The sequence below is a fragment of the Ranitomeya imitator genome, chromosome 1, assembly GCF_032444005.1.
Source record: "Ranitomeya imitator isolate aRanImi1 chromosome 1, aRanImi1.pri, whole genome shotgun sequence".
Lineage (NCBI taxonomy): Eukaryota > Metazoa > Chordata > Amphibia > Anura > Dendrobatidae > Ranitomeya > Ranitomeya imitator.
The window spans coordinates 941,744,829-941,770,824 of record NC_091282.1 but is presented as its reverse complement, the minus strand read 5'-3'; the positions used below and the strand labels follow the sequence as shown (position 1 = coordinate 941,770,824).

General features: G+C 44.1%; 1 protein-coding gene and 1 non-coding gene across 3 annotated transcripts in view; both read left to right on the top strand.

Moving 5' to 3' along the window:
- LOC138655934 (histone H2A.Z-like) overlaps positions 1–18,720 on the top strand; it is a 68,202-nt gene extending 49,482 nt beyond the window's left edge. The window contains exons 1-5 of one of the 2 annotated variants that reach the window (XM_069743631.1): positions 4,982–5,272; positions 10,746–10,823; positions 14,615–14,728; positions 16,966–17,095; positions 18,174–18,720. In XM_069743631.1, the coding sequence (XP_069599732.1) occupies positions 5,270–5,272; positions 10,746–10,823; positions 14,615–14,728; positions 16,966–17,095; positions 18,174–18,235 (387 nt within the window). In that variant the 5' untranslated portion in view covers positions 4,982–5,269 and the 3' untranslated portion in view covers positions 18,236–18,720. Of the gene's footprint in view, positions 1–4,981; positions 5,273–10,745; positions 10,824–14,614; positions 14,729–16,965; positions 17,096–18,173 lie in introns of those variants that run through there. The other variant, XM_069743632.1, reaches the window with a different exon arrangement.
- Positions 16,592–16,674, top strand: LOC138660498 (small Cajal body-specific RNA 18). The gene has a single exon (XR_011317890.1). It is a non-coding gene; the product is annotated as a small Cajal body-specific RNA 18 (non-coding RNA).
- Positions 18,721–25,996: the final 7,276 nt, after the last annotated feature.

The following is a 25,996-nucleotide window of genomic DNA, read 5'->3' as shown; positions in this document are numbered from 1 at the left end:
TTATGCACTCAATACTTGGTCGGGAATCCTTTGGCAGAAATGACTGCTTCAATGCGGCGTGGCATGGAGGCAATCAGCCTGTCACACTGCTGAGATGTTATGGAGGCCCAGGATGCTTCAATAGCGGCCTTAAGCTCATCCAGAGTGTTGGGTCTTGCGTCTCTCAACTTTCTCTTCACAATATCCCACAGATTCTCTATGGGGTTCAGGTCAGGAGAGTTGGCAGGCCAATTGAGCACAGTAATACCATGGTCAGTAAACCATTTACCAGTGGTTTTGGCACTGTGAGCAGGTGCCAGGTCGTGCTGAAAAATGAAATCTTCATCTCCATAAAGCATTTCAGCCGATGGAAGCATGAAGTGCTCCAAAATCTCCTGATAGCTAGCTGCATTGACCCTGCCCTTGATGAAACACAGTGGACCAACACCAGCAGCTGACATGGCACCCCACACCATCACTGACTGTGGGTACTTGACACTGGACTTCAGGCATTTTGGCATTTCCTTCTCCCCAGTCTTCCTCCAGACTCTGGCACCTTGATTTCCGAATGACATGCAAAATTTGCTTTCATCAGAAAAAAGTACTTGGGACCACTTAGCAACAGTCCAGTGCTGCTTCTCTGTAGCTCAAAAGTGGCTTTACCTGGGGAATGCGGCACCTGTAGCCCATTTCCTGCACACGCCTGTGCACGGTGGCTCTGGATGTTTCCACACCAGACTCAGTCCTCTGCTTCCTCAGGTTCCCCAAGGTCTGGAATCGGTCCTTCTCCACAATCTTCCTCAGGGTCCGGTCTCCTCTTCTCGTTGTACAGCGTTTTCTGCCACATTGTTTCCTTCCAACAGACTTACCATTGAGGTGCCTTGATACAGCACTCTGGGAACAGCCTATTTGTTGAGAAATTTCTTTCTGGGTCTTACCCTCTTGCTTGAGGGTGTCAATGATGGCCTTCTTGACATCTGTCAGGTCGCTAGTCTTACCCATGATGGGGGTTTTGAGTAATGAACCAGGCAGGGAGTTTATAAAAGCCTCAGGTATCTTTTGCATGTGTTTAGAGTTAATTAGTTGATTCAGAAGATTAGGGTAATAGGTCGTTTAGAGAACCTTTTCTTGATATGCTAATTTATTGAGACAGGTTTTTTGGGTTATCAGGAGTTGTATGCCAAAATCATCAGTATTAAAACAATAAAAGACCTGACAAATTTCAGTTGGTGGATAATGAATCTATAATATATGAAAGTTTAATTGTAATCATTACATTATGGGAAATAATGAAATGTAACACTATATGCTAATTTTTTGAGAAGGACCTGTGTATATATATATATATTCCAAGCCCTAGGTTTAGTAATTACCAGGTGTCGGCCAGATACCATGATTAATAAAATGGTAAATAAAGAGTTAAATAAAAGACACAGGCACACGCACGAAATTTACGTAAAACGCAATATCTGTTTAATTTTCAAAAACTGTATAAGGGTACGTTCCAGCGGTCAGTAAAACGCTGTGGGTTGGAGGCTGCATACATCCGCAGGGTTCCCGCGTAATTTTCTTAACCAGCAGAGGGAAAGCTGAGGGCTGATATTAATAGTCTGGGAAGGAGCCAATAGCCATAAAGGTTTCGAGGCTATTTAATATCAGCTCACAGATGTTTGCTTAAGCTATACTGGCTAGTTTACATGGGAACCCCTTAAGAAAATTGACATGGGGTCCCCCTATAAAATCGAATCAGTAAAGGCTAGGCAGACTGCTTCGGGCTGATATTAATAGCCTGGGAAGGGGCCATGTATATTGGCACCCCCCAGTCTAAAAACATCAGCTCTCAGCCACCCCAGAAAAATGCAACGCAGGTGAGTTTATGCAGTGTAATAAAGCATAGTAGGCATGTGATTTCTGTTATTCCCATCCACTTTGCTTGTACTGTTCAAGGCAGTGAAAATTTGTTGTGTCCAGAACGCTAGTAACACCTATGCTGGGACTATCCCCTTAGGCTAGGGTCACATTGCGTTAATGCAATCCGTTTAGCGCTAGCGGATTGCGCTAACGCAATGTTTTTTATGGGGCTGCGGTCGGGGTCGCGGTAACGTCCCCGCTCTCGCAGATCCCCGATCTGCGAGAGCGGGGAACGGACCGCGGGCGCGCCTCGGACGCTGCAAGCAGCGTCCGCGGCGCGCCAGGAATCCCCGGCGCGTCGCTAGCGCGTGCCGAACATGGCACGCGCTAGTGAAGCGCGTTCCCATTAGCGTGAATGGGCGCGTTAACGGCCGCGTTGCACGGCGTTAATTTCGCCGTGCAACGCTGTCCGTTTAACACGGTCCCATAACGCAATGGGAACCCAGCCTAAGGGTGACATTTTACAAACCTACCTTACTAGCCCATTAATTCAGTCCTGCCTGTCTCCTCAGTGAGAGAGCTATGTTAAACTATAGAATAGGGTATTTGTTAATCATCCTGACATTCGTGCACTTAGCAGCTGTAAACCTCTTTTTGTGCACAGCATTTATACAATGCAGCATTTATACAATGCTGTATCAATTTACATGATTTTGCTGAAGACTTGTTCTATTCAGTTCATCCTCTGTGGCTCAGTTACATCTGAATAGATCTGTTTTCTCACCTCCTGCTGTGACTTTCCTTATCACATTTGCGAGAAACTCCCACAAGTCTCGCATCTCAATACACAGCACTGCCGCCGGCACTCGGGACCAGATTGTGCGGCTGTATGTACGGTACTTCTATGCAGCTGAGCGCTCTGGTCCCGAGTGCCCCCGGCAGTGGTGGGTATTGAGATGCGAGACTCGTGCCAGTTTTTCGCAAGTGTGATCCTGTTTTCTCTCTGACACAAGTACATTACCTGTAGAAAACTCTACAGACTGTTCCAAACTGACTTATAGAATTTCCTGTGTAACTGTACCTACAGTCACCATAGACCCCCCTTTATTCCCTCCAAATATGATAGGTAGCAACTGAATGGAGTCAAACATGCACATTGCCGCTCCATACTAACCGGATAAAAGACCCCCACTCTGTTGAACGGTGAATAAGTGATCACCTATGCTGTCCATATTGGAACATTATTTGCAATTGTTTCATTTATTCAATATTCCATGCATGCTCTTCTATAAAGCTTTAACTATAAAATATGTATATGTATTTCATAGTAGGGGTTATTGGAAAGTGCTAAATTACTAGGGGGAACATACGGCCATTTATACGTGATAATTTTCCATCATTAATCAGAACTTCAAAACCAGGTTTAGATCCAAACCCTTCTTCCACTATGCGTGTTCTCTGCTTACGTTGCAATGCTGGCTTTTTGCTTTATAAATGCAGATGTAAATCACTGACCTGACCTGTTTCCCATGTCCACCCACAAGACAGGAGGAAAGAAACAATGCCCCTCTACAGTAATGTCTGCCAGCAGAAGTTCCCATACACATAGACTAGCATTGTGGGAACTTGCCTCTATTGGTATGGGAGCCTCCTGGGGGGATAGAAGCATTGTGGGCTGCTGATTAGTGATGAGTGAGCAGGCTCGGGTGACCTCCGAGTATCTTGGATGTGATCGTAGATTATGTTTGTGTCCCCGCAGCTGCATGATTTGCGGCTGTTAGACTATGTGCACACGTTGCTGATGTTTTTGCAGGTTTTTTGCTATAAAAACCACAAAAAACAGCATACATTATGCATCCCATCATTTAGAATGAATTCCGCAATTTTTGTGCACGTGATGCGTTTTTTTCCACGAAAAAAACGCAGCATGTTCACTAATTTTGCGGATTTCCCACTATATAATGTATTGAGAAATGTCTGGAAAAATCCGCAAAAAAAGCACCAAAAACGCGTGCAGATTTCTTGCAGAATCTTTCAGGTTTTTCTCAGGAAATTTCTGCAAGAAATCCTGAACCTGTGCACATAGCCTTATTAGACAACACAAGCAGGGATTGCCTGTTTGTTAGGGAATTCCTACATGTATTCAGGCTGTCTAGCAGCCGCAAATCATGCAGCTGTGGCGACACAAACTAAATCTCTGGACACACCAAAATACTCGGAGACCACCTGAGCGTGCTCAGAAATCTCGAGTAACGAGTATACTCGCTCATCACTGATGAGTGAACGTGTTCAGGTGAGGTGTTATCCGAGTGTCTTTGGCGTTATCAAAAAAATATGTTCAAGTTCCCGCTCCTCCATGGCTTGTGGCTGTTTGATAGCAACAACACGTGGCCTAACAGGCTTTTCGAGGACGCCGAAGTCACTCTGTTAGGCTACGTTCACACTAGCGTTGTGCGCCGCTGCGTCGGCGACGCAACGCACGCAAAAACGCAGCAAAATGCACGCAAAAACGCTGCGTTTTGCGACGCATGCGTCGGTTTTTGCCGAAATTTGGACGCAAGAAAAATGCAACTTGTTGCGTTTTCTTGGTCCGACGCTAACGGCAAAACAGACGCATGCGTCGCACAACGCACCAAAAAAAGGGCATGCGTCCCCCATGTTAAATATAGGGGCGCATGACGCATGCGTCGCCCGACGCAAACTAGCATAACGCTAGTGTGAACGTAGACTTAGCGCCCCAGCACGCTTGTACATTGCTACTGCTGATCCCTCTCTTCTCTGAGGTAAGCTGGCGCTGCCACCAGAGTATGGCAGCGGCTCCCATGACTATGAAACGAGATTTGTGCAGTCAGGTTTCGTCTTTTCCAGTCCCCACAATGCTGCCTGTCTGTGGACATGGCCGTGAGGGCTAGTTCTGTGGGATTAGGTGAAGGTGTGAATGACACTGTTCACATTCCCGCTTCATTGTACGCCTGCGGTTTGTGGAGAGGTCGCCCCACTAACTTTGTGTGTGAGAGGTGGAAGCACATGGCCTCCATTCTCCTCAGTGACCATGTTACCAAAGGTGTTGCTAGGTCCTCCTAATCCATCTTAGTGAGGGACGGCACTGTGGTAAACGTGTGTGGTAAATGTGCCGGCCATTTTTTGCCTCAGTCAGTACACGGGCGGTGGACTGTCCGCTCCTATCTCCTCACAGGAATAATCCCGAGGGGCCATTCGGTTTCCTGTCCCTCTCTCCTCCACCACAGCTCCCCTCAGCAGGAGGCATTTTGTGTGTAGCCCGCCCCATTCCTCTTCACCTCAGCAGCACTCTCCGCCTCTAAACAATGAGGCCGCCCGCCATTGGTCACCTCTGAGCTCGAGTTCCTGAATGTGTGGAACTCCATATAAATGGTGGCAGTGAGCGCACGAGGCTTTGTGGATCGTGTGAGCTCCAGTCATGGTGAGTGTGCGGCCTCTTGTGGGAACAAGCAGACTTTTGTGTCTTCCTCTCCTCCTCTGTACGCTTCCATTCTTCATTTCTAGCCATATTTCCCGCCTGAGGTAAAGTCTTGCTGTAGTTTTCTGCGATGTACATGATGTTTTCCCTCCTTCTTGAGTTGGAGCCCTGTGCAGAGCAGCCATGTCCGCACTCCAGTGTAATGTGGGGCTTGTGTAGAAATATAAGCAGTGTATATAATGGGCGCTTTGGTGGGAATCCGTGTGTTCCCCGGGCCTCCGCTGCTGTAGGAGGGAGAGCTCGCCTTCCCCCTTTCTTTCCTGCCCGCGCCCCTCCCCCACGCGCTCGGAGCTTTTGCTTTGTGGCGCTTTCTCGGCTGTTGGTCGCCCAAACCCTCTCGGATGGCAGGACAGGGGTCTGTGCGGCGGGCATCACTGGGGGGAGACGGTGTTCATTTATTGGGGCGAAAGAGCCGTAGAGGTGAATGAGTGACACATGCGGCCTGCAGCGGGGGAGAGCACTGAGCGGGAATGTGCCGGGCTCCTGGGCGGGAGATTCATTGTGGGGTGCTGGGAATGTGCTGAAAGGCAAAGAGTAATAATTGTTATACTGATTATAATGGCTTAAATTATATTCTAAGGGACTGGATCACATTTGAAGTGATTTTTCAGGGGAATTTTTTTCTTTTTTTATGGATTGAGTTGGGTCTTCCATTGGGAACATTTTGCATAACTGTTCGGATCTTGTTAATTACTGAGCACTTAATTTGGGGTTTCCATCTAAATCTATGCGTGACGTGCCTGATCCATTCACTAAGTTGAAGCAGCACGGTTACTCTGGACTGTCTGTCCTCTGTTCAGCGGTGTCCTTCTTTTCAGAGGTGCACAAAACTGTGGCAGACAGCACTTCTATGCAATCCTAAAAAGACAGACACTGCCGGATCACAGGTCACAAGGTGTCCACAGTGCCTCCATCTGCCTCATTATAGGGAATCTTCCACCAGAGGATCCATCTGAATCCCGTATTTCGGATATTTACACGGAAACCCTGGTGTAAGCGCTCAGCACAGAGCACAGGATAAACGATTCAACAGCCGGGGAAGAACTTGGTTTTATTTCTTCTCATGCTGTTCACCATGCGGAATAAGTGATTAGATTGTTTTGAGTTGGTGCGATTACAGCAATTTTTTTTTGCCGCTTTTACACAACTTTATTTAATAGAGAAAAACTTTGTTTTTGCATCACTATATTCTGATATAACTTTTTTTTTCTCTACTTTGCCCCTCCGTGACTTCAACTTTTATTTCTCTGATCGCTGGGCCCATGCATGAGACCTGGCAGATCACCTGTTGGGCCCTGCTGCTGGCTGAGTGTGACAGGCCACCATAGCTGATAGACCAGGAGGTTCCCCCTTGATCACTTCAGGACTGAGAGAAGGAGCACAGTTGCTTTCACAACTGTCTAAGGCTGCTTTCACACATCAGGTTTTTGGTTTCAGGCTAAATCTGGCAAATTTGCAAAAAAAAAAAAACGGATCCTACGTAAATTGTGAAAAACTGATGCACCGGATCCGTTTTTTTAGCTGTATCCGGCTCTCTTTACTGCGCATGGATTTTTGACGAGAGAGATATTCCCATTCCTGAAAACAAAGCTTTTGGGATGGATTCGGTAGCCGGAAACGTTCATTCACACATCCGTTCCATGCGTTTATTGCCGGAAATGTCCCTTCAGGCTTTTTCGCCGCACAGAAAAAAAACGTTCCAGTGAACGTTTTTTGTGTCCGGCCAAAAAGCCTGAAGGGACGGATCCGGCACAAAACGGATGAAACACATGTCCTACAATCCAGCGCTAATACAACTCTGGGGGGAAAAAAATGGATCCGGCGTAAGAAAAAAAACATCCGCTTTTTTTCACAAACTGCCAGATTGTGCCTGAAACAAAAAAAACTGATGTGTGAAAGCAGCCTAAATGCAGTGATCACTATTGATAGCAGCATCTAGAAGATAAAGGATTATCTAATCAGGACCTGAGCCATTTGGCTCCTGATGATGTCAGAGGTTGAGCTAGAGGTCTGCACCATAAGGGTATGTTCACACGTTCAGGATTTCCATCCTTTTTTTTTCCTGACTGTTTTTTAAAAAACTGCAGCTCTTGGCAGAAAACGCAGGTCCTTTTTTTGGTCCGTTTTTGATGCGTTTTTTGATGCGGTTTTTGATGCGTTTTTTTGATGCAGTTTTCTAGCCAGAGTCTGTGTGTTTTCTAGGAATTTTTTTAGGGTTAAAATGGCTGAAAATACCCTAACCCTACCCCTAACCCTATTCTAACCTTAGTGAAAAAAAAAAAAAAAAATTCTTTATTTTTTTTATTGTCCCTACCTATGGGGGTGACAAAGGGGGGGGGGGGGTGTCATTTACTATTTTTTTATTTTGATCACTGAGATAGGTTATATCTCAGTGATCAAAATGCACTTTGGAACGAATCTGCCGGCCGGCAGATTCGGCGGGCGCACTGCGCATGCGCCCGCCATTTTGCAAGATGGCGGCGCCCAGGGAGAAGACGGACACCGGGACGCCGGGTGAGTATAAGGGGGGGAGATTAGGGCACGGGGGGGGCATCGGAGCACTGGGGGGGGGCATCGGAGCACGGGGGGCGGGATCGGAACACGGGGGGGGGGCAGCCACACTCCGCCCACGCACTTCCGCCCGCTCCCCGCACTTCCTGCTGCAGCGGTTCTGCACATCAAACCGCAGTAAAACCCGCAGATATATTTTTGATCTGCGGGTTTTACTGCGGTTTGGACCTCACAATGGAGGTCTATGGGTGCAGAACCGCTGCGGCTCCGGAAAAAGAATTGACATGCTCCTTCTTTTTTCCGGGAGCTATTCAGCGCGTCTTTTTTTTTTTACAATTTCCGGACCATGTGCACAGTGTGTCCTGTTTTCCATAGGGTACAGTGTACTGTACCCTGCATGGAAAACAGCTGCGGAAGCGCAGCGGCAAAACCGCCGCGGTTCCGCGGTAAAAAACGCACTGTGTGAACATGGCCTAATCCCGACACTTGGACGTGTGTGAGGGTCCCGAGAACTGCCATCAAATGTCCGCAGTCAGGAAGAAGTTAATGGTGTTTGAAAAAAAAAAAATTGGGGGCCACTGAACTCACACCACCATCACACCAATATACATGTAGCTGATTTTACATATACACACACCAGGGCACTCTGCTGCATTGTTTGTTTTTGTGAGACTTTTTTTAATTTATTTATTTTTTTGTCAAACCTGTAAAAAAAAAAAAAAAAATGCTGAATAAACAAAGCATTTGCAGTGCTGCAGTGAATGAAACCTGTAGCTATAATGAAGGAGCCACTGGTCTGCAGAACTCCATACACAGGGGGGACTGGGTTAACCCTTTAGTGACCAGGTCAGATTTATCAGTCATTGGACGCTTCCCCTTGATTGTGCGGGCTCCGGCGGTGAACCTGCACATGTCAGCTGTTTTGAACAGCTGACATGTACCGCTAACAACCATGGGCGCAATCGCGATCCTCCCGCGGCTGTTAACCCGTTAAATGCCGCTGTCAATCTCTTGACAGCGGCATTTCCAGCAATTGTGCTGGAAATCCACCCATGGGTTGACATGATAGCCAGTGGTCTCCTGGAGACCTCTATGGTTGTCACTGCGGGATTGCGATGCATGCCACCCAGTGGTCGGTGCTCTTAGCAAATCAGGTATTCTGCTACATGCAAGCGATCTGATCGCCTGCATGTAACAGAGCTGATCTGGTTATGGCAGCTTCTAGTCTCCCATGTAGACTATTAAGGCTATGTGAACACGTTGCAGATTAGGCTTAGGAATTTCTGGTGCGGATTCTGCCTTTCCTGGCAGAAAACGCACCTGCAGATTTGTCGCGTTTTTTGCTGCGGTTTTTACCCCTACGGTTTTCTATAATGGAATGGGTACAAAAACGCTGCAGATTCACAAAAAAGTGACATGCTACTTCTTTTAATCCGCAGCGGATTTTCTGCAAAGTGTGCACAGCATTTTTTTTTCTCACTGATTTACATTGTACTGTAAATCAATTGTGGATCTGCAGCGTTTCTGCACTGCAAAAAGCGCTGCGGATCCGCAACGTGTGCACATACCCTAAAGCATGCCAAAAGTGTTTTTAAAAATATAAAAGTTCAAATCACCCCCCCCTTTTTGTCCCATTCAAAATAAAACTGAAACCTACACATATTTGGTAGCACCGCTTTCAGAATCGCCCAATCAATTTAAAAAAAAAAAAGATTAACCTGATCGCTAAACGCCGTAGTAGTGATCAAAAGATATTACCTACACCAAAATGGTATCATTAAAAACGTCAGCTCAGCATGCAAAAAATAAGCCTTCACCCAGCCCGAGATCACAAAAATGGAGACGCTACGTGTATCGGAAAATGGTGCAATTTTTTTCCTCTTAGATAAAAAATAACCTAGACATGTTTGGTGTCTATGAACTTGTAATGAGCTGGAGAATCATAATGGCAGGTCAATTTTAGCCTATAGTGAAACTAATAAAAAAGCAAAAACTGTAACTGCACTTTTTTTTGGCAATTTCACTGCGCTTTGAATTTTTATTTCCGTTTTCCAGGACACGATATGTTATAACCAATGGTGTCGTTCAAGAGTAAGGCTATGTGCACACGTTCAGGATTTCTCGCAGAAAATTCCTGAGAAAAAACGGACATTTTCTGCAAGAAAACCGCATGCGTTTTTGCCACGTTTTTTTCCGGACACTTCCCAATGCATTTTGTAGTGGGAAAAGCGCAAAATTAATGAGCGTGATGCGTTTTTTTCGCGGAAAAAAACGCATCATGTGCACAAAACATGCGGAATTCATTCTAAATGATGGGATGCTTATTGTATGCATTTTTTTTATTATTTATTTATTTTTATTTTTTTTTTGCAGTTTTACAGCGGTTTTATCGGGGAAAAACCGCAAAAAAAACGCAACGTGTGCACACAGCCTAAAACTCGTTCCACAAAAACAAGCCCTCACATGGCTATATTGACGGAAAAATAAAGTTATGGCTCTGGGAAGAAGGGTAGCAAAAAAAAACTGTACCTCCGGTCATGAAGGGTAAATATACCTTTCTTGGTGGGTGTTCGCACATGTGCGTTGTTTTGTGTTCTCCATATCTGCTGATTGACTATGCTTCTATGTTAGAGATCTGCCATACTCCTGGAGTTTTTATTTACGTTATATAGTAAATGTCTGTTCTGACATCAACTGACCGTTTCTTACATGCCGGTCACCCCCCTTTATGGCCCTAATGTTGTGCTATAACAATGCCTCCCTTCAGCAGTTGCTTATAATAATAGACATATGCATATCAAGTACACATTAGTCAGCAGAACAGTAGCTGTGTTATCAAATGCCACTAACATTACAACTAAATGTAATGAATATTTACGTTAACTGGTGGTCATTTATTTTACAGGCTGGTGGCAAAGCTGGTAAAGATTCTGGCAAATCTAAAGCGACTTCTGTTACTCGCTCTTCAAGAGCAGGACTGCAGGTAAGCAATGGTTTTAACACCTTTCTCTTGGAATAACTTTCTATGTATAGATATATACATCTTTTATGGAATAAAAAATTTCTCGAGTGGTTGTTTTGTATCCATAAGCATATACCAGTAAGGGTATGTGCACACGATGCAGATTTAGTGCAGAATTGGTGCAGAACTGCAGCAGATTTTTCTGCTGCAGAACTGCACTGTGATTTACAGTACAATGTACGGTAAGGCTATGTTCACACGTTCCTGATTTCCCTGCTGTTTTTTCTGCACTAAAAACCGCAGCTCTTGGCAGAAAACGCAGGTGCGTTTTTTGATGCGGTTTTTTATGCAGTTTTCTCTGCAGATTGTCTGTGTGTTTGCTAGGAAGTTTTTTTGCTAGGAAGTAAGGGTTAAAATGGCTGAAAATACCCTAACCCTAGTTCTAACTGTAGTGGGGGAGAAAAAAAAAAATCTTTATTTTATTATTGTTACTACCTATGGGGGTGATAAAGGGGGGGGTCATTTAATTTTTTATTTTGATCACTGTGAGGTTATCACAGTGATCAAAATATGCCTGGAACGAATCGGCCGGCAGATTCGGTGGGCGCACTGCGCATGCCATTTTGGAAGATGGCGGCGCCCAGGGAGAAGACGGACGGACGGACACCGGGAGGCCTGGTAAGTATAAGGGGGGGAGATGAGGACACGGGGGGGGGGGGGGGGGAGGGCATCGGAGCACGGGGGGTGGGATTGGAGCACGGGGGGACAGCCATACTCCGCCCACGCACTTCCTGCTGCAGCGCTTTCTGCACCACAAACCGCAGAAAACCCGCAGATATTTTTTTCGTCTGCTGGTTTTACTGCAGGTTTGACCTCACAATGAAGGTCTATGGGTGCAGAACCGCTGCAGTTCCGCGCAAAGAAGTGACATGGTCCTTTTTTACCACAGCAATTCAGCAAAATCGCGGCGGTTCCGCAGTAAAAAACGCATTGTGTGAACATGGCCTTAATCAATGTGAAAAAAAAGCTGTGCAGAAAAATCTGCGCAGAAACGCTGCAGATTTCAAAGAAGTGCATGTCACTTTTGTGCAGTTCTGCAGCGTTTCTGCGCAGATTTTTCTGTTCACATTGATTTACATTGTACTGCACAGAAAATGCATCAAATCTGCAGATGCAGATTTAGTGCAGAAAATTCTGCACCACATTTCCTACGTGTGCACATAGCCTAAGGGTATGTGCACACGATGCAGATTTAGTGCAGAATTGGTGCAGAACTACAGCAGATTTTTCTGCTGCAGAAACTCTGCAGAACTGCACTGTGATTCACAGTACAATGTGAAAAAAGCTGTGCACATGGTGCAGAAAAATCTGCGCAGAAACACTGCAGATTTCAAAGAAGTGCACGTCGCTTTTTTTGTGCAGTTCTGCAGCGTTTCGGCGCAGATTTTTCTGCACCATGTGCACAGCTCTTTTTTTCACATTGATTTACATTGTACTGCGCAGAAACTGCATCAAATCTGCAGATTTAGTGCAGAAAATTCTGCACCACATTTCCTACGTGTGCATATAGCCTAAGGGTTCTTCTTCTGGGGTCTTCAATCTATGGAAGGTAACAGAGCTAACTGACAGGTCACCTGGCTAATAGACGATCCTTTTATTCCTCCTTCCACATACCGTACATTAGCAACAATTCATATAAGGTCTTTAGCTACATTTCTATCTGTATGGAGGAGTAAAAGGATTTTTTTTTTCTTTTCCTATTAGGTACAGTTCACACTAGGTGTTTTTGCTGCATTTTTTTTTTTTTCTGCAGCAAAACCCGAGTGCTTTTTAGGCTAAGTACACACTTTGCGGATTCCACTGCGGAATTCCAAAATCCGCAGTGAAAACCCGTCGCGGTTTTTACTGCGGTTTCTTCTGCGGATTTTCATCTGCAGTTTCCTATTGGAGCAGGTGAAAATCCGTAGAAAAGTGACATGCTGCGGAATGTAATCCGCTGCGTTTCCGCACGGTTTTTTCTGTAGCATGTGCACAGCGTTTTTTGTTTCCCATAGGTTTACATTGTACTGTAAACTCATGGGAAACTGCTGCAGATCCACAGCGGTCAAATCCGCAGCGGATCCGCAGCAAAATCCGCAAAGTGTGAACATAGCCTAAAGAATGAAGCTGCCGCAAAAATACAGATTTGGCTGTGGTGGGTTTTTTTTTTTTTTTATGTTTCTTATTAACCTGAATGGATTCTTTTTGTATGTGAATATTGTGCTTATTGAGTGATTTTTGTGTTTAACAGCTATGGGAATTATGGAAATAGCAAAGCAGCAGCGTTGTACTTCATTTCTCACAGATAGTTGAGGGTCTCAGAGATTAGGATCTACCTGTTGGACAGATACTGTATTTCAGTATAAGGGATAATATAAATATGGACTCCTATTCATCAAGAATAGTGTCTTGCATGCCAGTGTTGATGAATTTGGTGCATCCTAGTGGTGCACACAGTTAAAGGGAACCTGTCACCCCGAAAATCGCGGGTGAGGTAATCCCATCGGCATCAGGGGCTTATCTGCAGCATTCTGTAATGCTGTAGATAAGCCCCCGATGTTACCTGAAAAAGGAGAAAAAGACGTTAGATTATACTCACCCAGGGGCGGTCCCGCTGCTGGTCAGGTCGGATGGGCGTCTCCGGTCCGCTCCGGCGCCTCCTATCTTCTTTCCATGACGTCCTCTTCTGATCTTCAGCCACGGCTCCGGCGCAGGCGTACTTTGCTCTGCCCTCAACAGGGCAGAGGATAGTACTGCAGTGTGCAGGCGCCGGAAAGGTCAGAGGCCCGGCGCCTGCGCACTGCAGTACTTTGTCTGCCCTCAACAGGGCAGAGCAAAGTACGCCTGCGCCGGAGCCGTGGCTGAAGATCAGAAGAGGACGTCATGGAAAGAAGATAGGAGGCGCCGGAGCGGACCGGAGATGCCCATCCGACCTGACCAGCAGCGGGACCGCCCCTGGGTGAGTATAATCTAACGTCTTTCTCCTTTTTCAGGTAACATCGGGGGCTTATCTACAGCATTACAGAATGCTGCAGATAAGCCCCTGATGCCGGTGGGATTACCTCACCCGCGAATTTCGGGGTGACAGGTTCCCTTTAAGAGGCCAGACTCTCCCTAATGAATTTCTGTATCTTTCGGCTGCTGGGCATCGCCGCAGTAAGTGTGTCACGCAGTGACTATGGGGTTTCACCAGGTCCTTAGAACGAGGGGCGCTTTGGTCTTTGTTCCCTGGACTTCACCTGAAGGTGGAGATGCCTCCAGGAGCTTCAACTGAACAGACTAACTCTTGCACTGCTAAAAAGCTGCACTATTTAATACAATGGTGAAGTACTTCTAACTAATTCCGAAGTGCGTGAAACCAGACACCGTGGTCTAAGGCTACTTTCACACTTCCATCTTTTCAGAACCGTCGATCTCTCTCCCTCCCCCCATGGATCCGTCATTACACTGGATCCGTCGCACACATTTTTACCTATTTTCATAACGTCCGTCGATACGTCATTTTACTGCACCACGACGGATCCCAGAAAACGGAAGTGTGAATTAGCCTTACGCGCCCTCTGTCTCCATATCCCTGTGATAATTCAATCCGTTTTATTTGAATACTTAAAAGTCCAGTTATTGTAATATTTTACTGTAACTTGATTTTACGTCAATGTTTGGTATTAAATGTAGCAACTTTATCAGTCTGAGGTTGGTTGCGCTGTCCCGCATATCTCTGAAAATGTTTTATACTTGTTTACCTAGACATGATTTTTACTTTTGATCTTTAGTTTCCAGTGGGTCGTATCCATCGTCTTATGAAAAACAGAACTACCAGTCATGGCCGTGTTGGTGGAACGGCTGCAGTTTACACAGCAGCAATCCTGGAGTATCTTACTGCTGAGGTAAGCCTTTCATGCTCTCAAAATGCTATTTACTTGCAGATACAGGGTTAATCTGCATGTAGGTTGTCGTACAATGCTCCCTTGCCGCCTTACTGAAAGCTACTGTGAAGAAATGGTTTTATAGCCTCCATGGAGCAGATGACTGTCACTGTAGATACTCTGTGCATACATCTGTCACTGCTTAGTATACTGTGAGCAGTAGCTAAAATTATTCCCTAGTACTTTTGATTGACATATTGCTGGGCACACACATCCTGCAGAGGACTCCGTGGCAGGGGGTGATAATGGCCGCCACTCACAGTATACTGAGCAGTGTCCGTCTGTAGCTGCTCTTGTGTGCACACCTGTCACTAAAAGCGAGCCACTCCTATTAATTACCTCCTATGGTATCTTTCCATAAGGCATCCAGGGAGCATTTTAACACTTTCTATCTGCAGATTAACAGTGTATATCTGCAAGTAAATCGTAATCGTTACACAAATTCCCTCTTCTGAGAGGAAGAGGACTTGAATTCTATAGCGCCGCGTGTTGGAAATCAGCAATCCTACAAGTCATTATTGACCCTATCCCAAGTTTGCATTTCAAGACCCATTAAAGGATCAATAGTGACTAGTAGGATTGCTGTTTCCAACAGGTGAAATCAAAAACGGTTCCCACTAGGGTATGCTTTAGAGCTAACCATACAGGAAAAAACCCTTTAAAAAAATCCTCCTTTCCTGGGTCCCCTAATGAGCCCCGACATGAGGAGGGCGCGAAACGCGTAGGGACATGGGACTATTACTACAATGAAGCTAAGTGATCCACTGTGATCTCATTTATTTATTGCAAAATGGGGCTATTATGTTTTGTTTAATTAGATGTCATATCTAAATTGTTGGTCTATTGATTGACCATATGTTTTTACAATAGACCTATTATCTCTATTACCTGCATACTACTGAATACAGTGTACTTTCTAGGTGCGAATGGGTCAGCTGACTTATGCGACTTATTTTGCTGGCATACAGTAATTGTGGCTATTGATACTTCAGTATACCTTTTTTTTTCAGCTGCTTGAGTAAAATATAGGCGCTATCTGCATTACTTTAAATTTATTGTATTTGACTTTGAACAAGAAGACTAATAGAGAGCCACATAAATAGAGCTCTAATGACATATCGGGCAACTTAGAGTACATTGATTATAACACGTGCCATAGACATTGTGTGTGGTATGCATGTTGGATACACATCTGCTTTCCTAGACCGGTGTCTTACAGGGACTTAAGGGACAGCTGTTGTGGAGCAGGGGCGCCATATCGAATACTAGGGTGCCAACCTCCGCTGTCAGGAAGGCTACCAGATGATTAGGGACACGGCAGGAATAATATTTTCTCGAGTTCCTAAAAAAAAATATATATATATATATATATATATATATATATATATAGAGATAGAGATATATAGATGGATAGATATATATATATCTATATATCACTCTAGCCTAGGTCCTAAGGATTGAGGTGCTTTTTTTTAAAAAAAAAATTTCTTGGACTTTATCAATTTTTAAATTATCAATTTCTAAATAAGACTTAATAAAGGAATTTTTTAAGGTGTTTTTTTTCTGCATGATTTGCTTCCAATGGGTGGCTCTATAGAGTTCAACTCCTCTTTCTCTCTGAAGAGACAATTTGCATATTAAATTTCCCAGAGGAGCATTGCATGGCGAATAAGCCTCCTTACCTTGGCATGCCAAAGCCAGTGTGTCACTCCACAAAGAAGATATGCCTATTAGTCTTAACTACAGATTCTTAATTGGGTAAAAAAAAGCTACTTTTAAAGCTATTACAATGCAATTTTGTGACATTGGTTAGTGGCTGATAACTGGTCAGTGATGACTAGCCCACTGCGCAATCTTAGTTCAGATGAACAATATGGTAGAAATTGTGCTGTATGCGTCTGAGACCAGTTATTGATGGCATTTGTGGCACAGTGTAATTACTACTGTAGTCTGGGACACATTTCCTAAGTAAGATTGTGTTTGTTGGTGCATAGTCTTTTTGGACAGAAATGTGCCCGTGCACAAGTGTAATAAGAGAATCTGCACTATTATGCATTATGGCATGCTCCATCCAAGTGGAACGTGAAGTCCAAAAAGAAATGTACACTTTCTACAAGGCATGCCGGTTTTGCTTTGAGTCGTACAGATACATGTTTTGACGTCTTATTCCTCCCCTTTCCCCCCCTCTTCACTTTAAGGTACTTGAATTGGCAGGAAATGCTTCAAAAGATCTCAAAGTGAAGCGTATCACGCCACGTCACTTGCAGCTCGCCATAAGAGGGGATGAAGAACTAGATGCCCTCATTAAGGCTACTATTGCTGGTGGTGGTAAGTACGCTGATAACCTTCAAATCTACAGCTGATTGTTACTATGACGTACAGTATTAGCTTTGTAGATAATCACTGTGGAAAGGTACCAAAAATTGACCTACCACTGAAATAGCTTGCTCACAGATTGGAGCACTGTATCTCCAAACAATATTCCAACAATGATTTTCGCAAGTCCTCTTTAGTTTCCCGTTTGACCATTATTACTATAGTATACTGATCTGAATACACAAGCAGAAAATTGCTTCAAACACTACTAAGTTATGTTCCCACTATGAGTTTTTGGTGAGGTGTGTGTGGTGGTTTGTGTTGGCATATTTTCTGCACCGATTAATCACATACCAACATCTGCCGTACATGCATGTAGCATTACCATGCTGGCATGGTGGTACGTCTTTCAATGGGACCATCGGCAATCCTGTGATGTGATCGCAGGTTGCTGATGCGTTGCTGTGACGGCCATTACTGGAGCTCCCTTTGATACCCAAGCTTCAAGGGAGACAGTGATTTTCACTTTATGCAGCAATACTGTGATTCCCAAATGGCCCTTGGAAACAAAAAGATCCCCCACCTTTGGTCTACGTGGGCAGAAAATTTTGGAAAAACGGAAATTGGCGAATCAGGAAGGAGTTAAGTTATAGGTTACTTGTGTGTTTTTTTTTTTTTTATTCTGGTTTTGTGTTTGTTTTGTTTTGTTTTTTATGCGCTTCTTAAGCTCAGCAAAAACTCATTGTGGGATCTAGCTGTTGCTGAGAGTGACAAATCTTCAGGTAAAAGGGATATATGTATTGGCGCTGGAGGTACAATCTCTTTGACCTCTACGTAATTAAAGTAGCATGTATACTTGAGCACAGCTCCATTCATTTTTATTTCCCCCAACCTTCAAAGTATCACTTTCTGTGGATCTGATGATAAATGTGTTTTTTTTTGGGGGGAGGGGATTACTTGTAAAAATTTTCTGACTAATTTGATTATGACAAACTGGAATTACAAACCTTTTGTATTATATCATCCTGATGGCTTGAATAATTAAATGTGCTGCAGTTGTTAAACCTCCATGTAATTGCTTTCCTTGTAGGTGTCATTCCTCATATTCATAAATCCTTGATTGGCAAGAAAGAACAACAGAAGGTTGTCTAACTGAACCATCGAACATGGATGTGGACTTGACGTCTCTGGAATCTGCTTGACTTCCCATCTGAGTTACAGCCCGGCATTAGGATTGTAACCAGTTTTGCGTTTTGGCTTCAAAGAAGCCAGTTCTGCATTGCAACGGCTGGGAATTTTTTAAGCTTTGGAGGGGTTTTTTTTTCTATTGACATATAAATGTTTTGCTGATTTTTCAATAAATGTTAACCATTCCTTTTTGCTGTTTTTAGATGTGTTGTAAGGGATCTACTTGGATGGGTTGATTGATTTTAGTTATTGCACTGTGATTACTTCACCACAGTGAATGCAAATAGTTGTGAGAAAGTATACTGTAGTAACTAGAAAGCCACAGTTTGTATTTTAATAAACTTATGTTACACGAAAAAAGGAATTTGGCAAACCATAAGGGAAGGTGTTCACTAAAATAATCTCTTGGATACCTGTATCTTTACAATAAATGTAACACTTTATGGTCAGTTGGTGAGGGTTTTTTTTTTTTCTTAAAAAAAAAAAGAGGGGGGAGGGGTGTCAGTTTGCATAAAATATTGCACAAGTCAGTGGTAAACTAATAAACAATGCATACCCTACCTTTTGCTCCATCACTGAGTCCTAATGCTCCCTGCCAGTATACTGTTTATATTGGCTGCACACGTTTTTCATGTCACATCTGTCTCATTGGACACACCAACAAGATAGAGTGGGTGTGTGTTTTGTCCAAGTAAAAAGGTTCTAAAAACATATCTGAAACATTTGTGTGTGAATGGGGTTTTAGGGACAATGGCTGTAGTGTCATTGATTGATAAATATATCAAGCTCCAGACAAGCCATTCATGCACTTTACACTCCACTGCATAACCAAATTTACAAAACTAAAGCAACACAATAAAACTGACAATATGGGCTTAATTCATTCTGGTGTTTTCATTAGGATTTTGGTGTTAAAACACCTTGAGGCATGAATTACTGCTGAATATGAAATCCAATGCAGGAGCATCTGATTCAATATGCTAATGACCCTCTTATTAGTTGGAGCTGAGTGTGCTGTGATTCTTTCACACGAAAGGATCACAGCACAGGTGCGGAGAAGATGGAGAAAGTAACTTCTCCGTCTCCTCAATTACCTGTCTCTGCGTTTATTGAACTGCACTGGGGTGACTTCTGAGTGCAGTGCGATGTTTCACTCGCACTCAAACTTGTATGTGTGCGAGTAAGCAGAATCTCGAGAATCGCAGAAGGCTGCAATTGTTCTCTCATGCCGTGTCTGCATGAGAAAATTATTGCAGATCTGTGCTTCCCCATAGAATTACTTTGGGCCGAGTGCTATGCGATGTTTTATCGCCTAGTACTCGGCTGTGTTCTACGGTAGAGTGACTCCAGCCTAAGTCACAATTTTATCATAAGAAGAAGTTGTTGAAAATTTTTGTCGCTTCTGGTGTTTCTTGAAGCCTATCACGGCCTGCTTACCAAACTGTAGGATTAGATGTGGTGAAACCTGCCCATCTAATTGATCAAAATTTATATCACTTTAAATGGTTTAAATTTTGCAATCCAGTCACTGGAGTATATTTCTAGCAGGTGCACAAGGCACTTATAAGATGTGCTCTCAATAAGTGGTGTGTCCCCCCATTCACAACATGTCAGTTCAGGACTCCGTCCTCACCCAGTACTATATCGAAGCGCTATGGGTTATGGAAAATGGCGACGCAAGCATATGGGTGGGGTGAGTATAGATTTTTTTTTTTTTTCCATGATAAATTGTCTTTAGAAAGTACAACTTGTCCTGCAAATAACAAGCTCTCATACAGTTATGTGGATGAAAAAAGTTATAGCTTAATTATAAAGTGCCGTGGAATATGTTGGCGCCATATAAAAACTTATTATAGCTCTAGGAAGGGAAAAAAATAAAAACGGCAAATTGCCCGGGTGTAAAGGGGTGCCTTTTACTCCGCCACATAGTTTCATCAAGACTGGCATGTATACACCAGTCTTAATTAATTAAGCCCTATATGTCCAGAAGTAGTGCATGGGAAGTAACTAGTGATGAGCGAATATACTCGTTACTCGAGATTTCCCGAGCACGCTCGGGTGTCCTCCGAGTATTTCTTAGTTGTCGGAGATTGTTTTCCTCACCTCAGCAGAATGATTTACATCTGTTAGCCAGCTTGATTACATGTGGGGATTCCCTAGCAACCAGGCAACCCCCACATGTACTTATGCTGGCTAACAGATGTAAATAAGCTACGCGATGAAAACTAAATCTCTGAGCACTTACAAATACTCGGTCACCCGAGTGTGCTTGAGAAATCTCAAGTAATGAGTATATTCGCTCATCACTAGAAGTAACATGTTCCCCACTCAAACAAGGAAAACCTTAAAATGATTTGTTTTGGTCTTGGCCTATTTATGACATTACGGAATATTAGTCACAGAATGCAAAACTGCCAACATTACACTGTACAGAAGTGCATAAATATAATGAAAACTACAAATTTGCTATTGTGAAGAGCTTGTGCAATTTTTTAAAGGAAATATACACTGCTCAAAAAAATAAAGGGAACACTAAAATCCCCCATCCTAGATATCACTGAATGAAATATTCCAGTTGTAAATCTTTATTACATAGTGTGTTGAGAATAAAACCTAAAAATGATCACAACTAAATCACAGAGGTCTGGAGTTGTAATGGTGCTCAAAATCAAAGTGGAAAATGAAGTTACAGGCTGATCCAACTTCAGTGCAAATGCCTCAAGACAAGAAAATGATGCTCAGTAGTGTGTGTGGCCTCCACGTGCCTGTATGACCTCCCTACAATGCCTGGGCATGCTCCTGATGAGGCGGCAGATGGTCTCCTGAAGGATCTCATCCCACACCTGGACTATAGTATCCGCCAACTCCTGGACTGGCTGTGGTGCAACATTGGTGGATAGTGCGAGACATGATGTCACAGATGAGTTCAATCGGACCCAGAGCCAACCGCCCCAGAATATGTTCTCACAGAGGGGTCGGAGGATCTCATCTCGGTACCTAAAGGCAGTCAGGCTACCTCTGGCGAGCATATGGAGGACTGTGCGGCCCTTCAAAGAAATACACCGTTACTGACCCACTGCCAAACTGGTCATGCTGAAGGATGTTGCAGGCAGCAGAATGCTCTACGGCGTCTCCAGACTGTCCCGAGTTCAGTGTGAACCTGCTTTCGTCTGTGAAGAGCACAGGGCGCCAGTGGCAAATTTGCCAATCCTGGTGTTCTGTGGCAAATGCCAAGCGTCCTGCACGGTGTTGGGCAGGCCATCCTCTTGGAGTCGGTTTCTAACTTTGTGCAGACACATGCACATATGTGGCCTGCTGAAGGTCATTTTGCAGGGCTCTGGAAGTGTTCCTCCTTGCACAAAGGCTGAGGTAGCGGTCCTGCTGCTTGGTTGTTGACCTACGGCCCCTCCACATCTACTGGTGTTGAGGCCTGTCTCCTGGTAGCGCCTCCAGCCTTTGGCCATTACACTGACGGACACAGGAATCCTTGCCACAGCTTGCATTGATGTGCCATCCAGGATGAGCTGCACTACCTGAGCCACTTGTGTGGGTTGTAGAGTCCGTCTCGTGCTACCACGAGTGTGAATGCTCAACCAACATTCAAAAGTGACCAAAACATCAGCCAGAAAGCATTGGACCTGAGATGTGGTCTGTGGTCCCCAACTGCAGAAGCACTCCTTTGAGTGTCATGATAATTGCCAATAATTTCCATCTGTTGTCTATTCCATTTGCACAACAGCATGTGAAATTGATTGTCAAACAGTGTTGCTCCCTAAGTAGGCAGTTTGATTTCACAGAAGTTTGATTTACTTGGAGTTCTATTCTGTTGTTTAAGTGTTCCCTTTGTTTTTTTGAGCAGTATATATATATATATATATATATATATATATATATATAAAGAAACACTATCCCAAAGGTAATAAAATCATGATTTACTAAAACATTAAAACAAGCATAACAAAAAGGGAAAATCGGGGTGGGTATAAACCTCCAAAGGGGTTATGTGCAGAGAAAGGAGGCCGGGTCTACCATACAAGTCAACGTATCTACTATATAATTGTCTAAGGGTCACTTCCGTCTTTCTGTCTGTCTGTCACGGATATTCATTGGTCACGGCCTGTCTGTCATGGAAATCCAAGTCGCTGATTGGTCGTCGCTGTTTTGCCATGACTAATCAGCGACGGGCACAGTCCGGCGGAAAAATGGCCGCTCCTTCCTCCCATGCTCCATAATCCCCTCCAGTCAGCCCTCACACAGGGTTAATGGCAGCGTTGACCGCGGTGTAACGCACTCGGTAACGCTGCTAATAACCCTGTGTGACCAACTTTTTACTATTCATGCTGCCTATGCCGCATCAATAGTAAAAAGATCTAATGTTAAAAATAATTTAAAAAAATAGTTATATACTCACCATCCCGTCGGATCAGGAACAGGCCTTTCCCGATCCTCGCGACGCCCCGGCGACCGCTCCATACATTGCAGTCTCGCGAGATGACAATGCACTCTTTAGACCGGATCGCGCGAGGAGCGTCGGTAACTGCTTCGATCCGGGGGCCAACGGAGGGTGAGTATATAATTATTTTTTATTGTGCATGCCCTTATCATCTCCCGCCTCGACTACTGCAACCTCCTACTCTCTGGACTCCCCTCCAGCACTCTGGCACCGCTCCAATCCATCCTACACTCTGCTGCCCGACTAATCCACCTGTCCCCCCGCTATTCCCCAGCCTCTCCCCTGTGTCAAGCCCTTCACTGGCTTCCTATCGCCCAGAGACTCCAGTTCAAAACCCTCACACTGACATACAAAGCCATCCACAACCTGTCTCCTCCATACATCTGTGACATGGTCTCCCGGTACCTACCTACACGCAACCTCCGATCCTCCCAAGACCTCCTCTACTCCCCTCTCATCTCTTCTTCCCATAACCGCATCCAAGACTTCTCCCGTGATTCCCCCATACTCTGGAACTCTCTACCCCAACACCAGACTCGCGCCTACCATAGAAACCTTCAAAAAGAACCTGAAGACTCATCTCTTCCGACAAGCCTGCAGTGATCCTCAACCTACTGAACAGCCGCACAGCCAGCTCTTCCCTCTCCTAGTGTATCCTCACCCACCCCCTGCAGACTGTGAGCCCTCGCGGGCAGGGTCCTCCCTCCTTATGTACTCGTGTGCCTTGTTATCTGCTCATGTTTAACGTACAGGTCCTTCTCAAAAAATTAGCATATAGTGTTAAATTTCATTATTTACCATAATGTAATGATTACAATTAAACTTTCATATATTATAGATTCATTATCCACCAACTGAAATTTGTCAGGTCTTTTATTGTTTTAACCCTGCTGTTCTGTTCGGTCTGGGGAGACCTATTTTGAACTTTGGTATTTTTTGGGGTGTTCAAGATGTGGTTCTGAAACTTGTGGTTGATTGACTTAAATGAGGATGGGTCGGTCGGCCACGGGTTTCAGAGCCGCATCTTCAATATTTTAAAGAATATTGAAGTTCAAAGTCGGTCATTTTTGACCAACAGAACAGCAGGGTTAATACTGATGATTTTGGCATACAACTCCTGATAACCCAAAAAACCTGTCTCAATAAATTAGCATATCAAGAAAAGGTTCTCTAAACGACCTATTACCCTAATCTTCTGAATCAACTAATTAACTCTAAACACATGCAAAAGATACCTGAGGCTTTTATAAACTCCCTGCCTGGTTCATTACTCAAAACCCCCATCATGGGTAAGACTAGCGACCTGACAGATGTCAAGAAGGCCATCATTGACACCCTCAAGCAAGAGGGTAAGACCCAGAAAGACATTTCTCAACAAATAGGCTGTTCCCAGAGTGCTGTATCAAGGCACCTCAATGGTAAGTCTGTTGGAAGGAAACAATGTGGCAGAAAACGCTGTACAATGAGAAGAGGAGACCGGACCCTGAGGAAGATTGTGGAGAAGGACCGATTCCAGACCTTGGGGAACCTGAGGAAGCAGTGGACTGAGTCTGGTGTGGAAACATCCAGAGCCACCGTGCACAGGCGTGTGCAGGAAATGGGCTACAGGTGCCGCATTCCCCAGGTAAAGCCACTTTTGAGCTACAGAGAAGCAGCACTGGACTGTTGCTAAGTGGTCCCAAGTACTTTTTTCTGATGAAAGCAAATTTTGCATGTCATTCGGAAATCAAGGTGCCAGAGTCTGGAGGAAGACTGGGGAGAAGGAAATGCCAAAATGTCTGAAGTCCAGTGTCAAGTACCCACAGTCAGTGATGGTGTGGGGTGCCATGTCAGCTGCTGGTGTTGGTCCACTGTGTTTCATCAAGGGCAGGGTCAATGCAGCTAGCTATCAGGAGATTTTGGAGCACTTCATGCTTCCATCGGCTGAAATGCTTTATGGAGATGAAGATTTCATTTTTCAGCACGACCTGGCACCTGCTCACAGTGCCAAAACCACTGGTAAATGGTTTACTGACCATGGTATTACTGTGCTCAATTGGCCTGCCAACTCTCCTGACCTGAACCCCATAGAGAATCTGTGGGATATTGTGAAGAGAAAGTTGAGAGACGCAAGACCCAACACTCTGGATGAGCTTAAGGCCGCTATTGAAGCATCCTGGGCCTCCATAACATCTCAGCAGTGTCACAGGCTGATTGCCTCCATGCCACGCCGCATTGAAGCAGTCATTTCTGCCAAAGGATTCCCGACCAAGTATTGAGTGCATAACTGAACATTATTATTTGATGGTTTTTTTGTTTGTTATTAAAAAACACTTTTATTTGATTAGATGGGTGAAATATGCTAATTTATTGAGACAGGTTTTTTGGGTTATCAGGAGTTGTATGCCAAAATCATCAGTATTAAAACAATAAAAGACCTGACAAATTTCAGTTGGTGGATAATGAATCTATAATATATGAAAGTTTAATTGTAATCATTACATTATGGTAAATAATGAAATTTAACACTATATGCTAATTTTTTGAGAAGGACCTGTATTTGTCTATATTTGCCCTGTATTCACATGTAAAGCGCCATGGAATAAATGGCGCTATAAAAATGTATAATAATAATAATAAATTGTAATTCTTTTTTTAAACTGGGATATGGTGCCCACATTCCTATGTACTTCGTGGGCTGTGCAATATATTACGTGGGCTGTATTATATACTACTACGTGGCTGGGCAATATACTGCACGGGCTGTGCAATGTACTGCGCGGGCTGTGCTAGACACTACGTGGGCTGTGCTATACACTGTGGGCTGTGCTATACACTACGTGGCCTGTGTTATACACTACGTGGCCTGTGTTATATACTGCGTGTGTGGTACTGCGCGGGCTGTGTAATATACTACACGGGCTGTGCAATATACTACATGGCTGGGCAATATACTATGTGGCTGGGCAATATAATACGTGGCTGGGCAATATACTACGTGGCTGGGCAATATACTACGTGGACATGCATACTCTAGAATACCCGATGCGTTAGAATCGGGCCACCATCTAGTGATATAAATACAATGCAAATTATAGGAAACAGAATGTATTAGCCTTTTTATACTGATCTATCAGATTCTGTCTTTTTAATAGTGTCAAAGTAAAGGGTTCCAAATATAAAGTGCTTAGTACAATAAAGGAATCCTAATAGATCAGATAACAAAACATTGACAGACTGTTATAGAGATGCACAAAACGGCATATGGTAATATAAACCAAAAGTGGTTTCAT